The sequence below is a fragment of the Hibiscus syriacus genome, unplaced genomic scaffold (genome assembly GCF_006381635.1).
Source record: "Hibiscus syriacus cultivar Baekdansim isolate YM2019G1 unplaced genomic scaffold, ASM638163v2 tig00109987_pilon, whole genome shotgun sequence".
Classification (NCBI taxonomy): domain Eukaryota; kingdom Viridiplantae; phylum Streptophyta; class Magnoliopsida; order Malvales; family Malvaceae; genus Hibiscus; species Hibiscus syriacus.
The window spans coordinates 297932-301306 of NW_024062550.1; the positions used below are offsets into that span (position 1 = coordinate 297932).

General features: G+C 36.5%; 1 protein-coding gene across 1 annotated transcript; it reads right to left on the reverse strand.

Annotated features, from left to right (window-relative positions):
- Nucleotides 1-791: 791 nt before the first annotated feature.
- Nucleotides 792-2238, reverse strand: LOC120211836 (E3 ubiquitin-protein ligase ATL42-like). Its single transcript, XM_039210298.1, has one exon. It carries the CDS (start codon nt 2156-2158, stop codon nt 902-904), a length of 1257 nt encoding a protein of 418 aa, XP_039066229.1. The 5' UTR covers nt 2159-2238; the 3' UTR covers nt 792-901.
- Between the last annotated feature and the right edge of the window lie 1137 nt (nt 2239-3375).

Here is a 3375-nt window from a genome sequence, read left to right on the forward strand (position 1 = left end):
TTAATATATCCAAATTGATAGTATCGTTAATTGTTGCTCTTAAAGGAGAGAGCTTTATTTAGACATCAACCGAATATGGAGATGGAGCGTGGGAGTGTCATGGCCGCCAAATTTTTAGGTTCAACTACATCTTATGTCCTTAAAAGTTTCAAAACTATATAAATTAATCACTACCTTCTAAATTTTTGGATTTAATTATTTCTTAGGTTCATATTAGTTTTAAAACTAGACAAATTTTGCTCTAACCCTCATTTTTTATTTAAATGCTTTTCATGTCCCTATCAATTTTGATATTCGGCAGAATAAACAATATCCTCATTGTTTTCGTTTAAAAAGTCAATTTCAAAGTTAGTAAATTAAATTCCAACCCTCAATTTTTAAGCCTTAACTTTACATTAGACCCTGGTCCATTTTTGTTGTAATTTATATTTTCCCCTTACCTATGATCCTGATTTGGTCCCTGATCAAATGTGTACAATTGTTTTTTACATTAGAAAATCATATCATTACTTTAATAATAACAGCTAACAATTATCAATTTGGACCTACTAATAAATTATAAAAGTAGATGACCGAATCATACGAAATTAAAATAGAAGAACTAAATTTCAAAATTTAGTATAGTTGAGAGACTAAAATAATAATTATGCCCTTAACAAACTACAAAATAATTAAAAAGGGTGGGAATGGATAAATATACCTGTCATTTTCTATTATGTTTTTGTAGATATGCCTTTTACAAAAATAAATAAATATAATCTGTAAGAAATAAAACTTGAACTTTTTGTGTAAAATCAGGGAAAATAAAATTCGAAAGGAAAATTTCTAACTGTGTATTATATTGAAATTATGCACAAATTGCAGTGACCTAAATGAAATTTTCTCCATCCAATCAACATATTCAGACACCTAAATGCTGAGATTGTTTAGACCTCCTTGTCTCTTTATTGGCAAACCATTGAACTGTTCTTCTTGCAATTGGCAACCAAAGCCTCCTTGTTCTTTCCTCCTTTGTATAGTTTTCAGACAAGGAGCTCCAACATGTTCCATTACTCGTACTAACGACATCCCGAAACCTTGACAGAGCGGTGATTTCCGACATCGATCTTTTCTCTCCTTGATTAACAACACCAACGACCCTTGATGTTGTATGTGTACTTGTACTTGGTTCGCAATTTGGATTGCTTTTGTTGACTTTGTTCTCAAACAATCTTTTAATCTCCATCTCTTCCTTGATCTTCGAAATCTCGTTGTTTCCGGTCGGTTTCGGTTTCGGAATCTGTCCGTATTCATCGGCTTCGATGGAAGAAAATCGGTTGCTCGACATATCATTGAGCATTTCGGCATTCAAGAACATAAGGTCTGATGAACTCACACTGCTCCATCTGTTCTTCATTACTACATCAGATGCAATGATCCTATGGTTGAACTTATGGAAGATCTTCCCTCTGTCTTCGTCGTCGTTATCGGACTCTTCTTCTCGAACTAGAACTTGGTTTTCGATGTCACGGTCTTCTGTTCTCCGGAAACTACTTCCGTTTCTGAATCTCGACGAGCCGTGACTATTGTCTTGCTCTCTTTGGACATAAAGCTCTATGTTTGAATCTTCTCTTGAAGACTGATTCCTCAAGAACCGCAAGCTATTTGTGTATGTAAACATTGTTAAGTCCTCGGCGTTGACTTTTTGCCTGCAAAGAGGGCAGCTTGAATGCTTTTCAAGCCATTTATCAATGCAACCAATATGGAAGCCATGCTTGCACTTCGGCAACAGCCTTAGGATTTCGACATCTTCGAATTTCGATAAGCAAACCGTGCATTCGAGCCCTTGTTTCGATCCCCTAAGCGACGAGAACCGAAAGAACGGAAGCGATTCGATAACTTTCTTGTCGATCCCGGAAAATCGAGACCTTGTCCGATGGAGCAAACCGGGGTGATGATCACCCTGGACCGCACTAGCGCCCCTGTTACAGAGCCTGGCATAGATGAGTAGGAAAAATGTCAAGGCAAACATGACACAGAGGATACCTATGACAACAGCTAGGCTCGGTCGGAAATTCGAGACAGCATCTCCCGAACTTGTTAAATCAGTAGATTGTGCATCGACCGCAAGAATTGGAAGGGAAAGAACCATACTAATCGACACCGATAATCGATTCATCGAACGGTAGCATGTGCAATCTCAGAATTCTATAGCTTTCTTGCATGCATTTGAGCTAGCAAAAGATGAACTTTTAAATAGTACAAATGGAGGTAGTTTTATATTTGCATATATAACTACCCCCAAAAGGGTACCTTTCAAGTTTGTCAGTTTCTTTGCTTTCCCTTCAGGCTGCTATATATATATATATATATATATATGCAAAAGTTGACCTTTATTACCTGGGTGTGCTTTGTTTTCTTTGGAAGAGTATATACCTTGCAGGAAATATATCTGTTATCATCCAATACTAACAAATTTTGCAACCTTTTAGTTTTCCAATTGGACAGATTCCATTGAAGATTATGAGAGGCCAGCCATTTGTGTGTTTCAAAACTCATGTTTTCAGTATCTATCACGGAATCGTTATTTACCCGGGAAGACATTTGATACGATGTAGGATTAATGTTTTTATTTTTTTATATTCGTAACGGTTGTCACGGAATCATTATCCTTTTCTCAAAATACATGTATAATAGTAAGTATAACGGTGCGGTTTTAAACTTTTATACCCTAATTTCCTTTCCAAATGGAGGACAGATGTCCCAACCTCTCTCAAAGGGTTGGCATCAAACTTCAGTTTGCATATCATTTTAGTCCATATAGAAAACCGTTAATTTCTTTAAATGCCGTCGTCGGTTCAATCATTGTTCATCACTGGATTAGCGATTAATGGGTCGACTATAATCGATTACTTTTGAGTTAGTTACGGTTCGGATTGGACGTGTTAGAATTGTCTGCTTATTTTGACCAAGTGGTGGATAAATCACGAAAGTCCAATGTCGATGTTGCATCCATTAAGATGGCAATTGAAGTTGCATCTAGTCTGTCTTGTGTGTCGGTTAGGTTTGTTTTAGGTGAGCTCATCAACAAATCTCTGCCAGCTAAAACACTCACAGATCCATTATCAAATCTTTTCCTTGTGATATGATCAAAGATGTAATAAAAAAGTCACTTGGTCAAATCATATAAGTTAATGGAAAAACATAGATTAAACTAGCTTAGATGCTGTCCTAATGATTGATACAACTTGCGTCCACTGTTAAACAATGGTGGTCGAAGATTTAGGAACTGGGACTTTGGTCGTGTTCTAGAAGTAAAGAGTCGGTATTCAATGCTATATGTATGTCTGTTCTTAGTTGAGAAACCAAGCTGTGAGAAATAAACAAACAGCGGCA

What these genes read in the sequence shown, in the direction of transcription:
- LOC120211836 (XM_039210298.1), bottom strand. Translation starts at nt 2,158, where the DNA reads ATGAATCGATTATCGGTGTCGATTAGTATGGTTCTTTCCCTTCCAATT.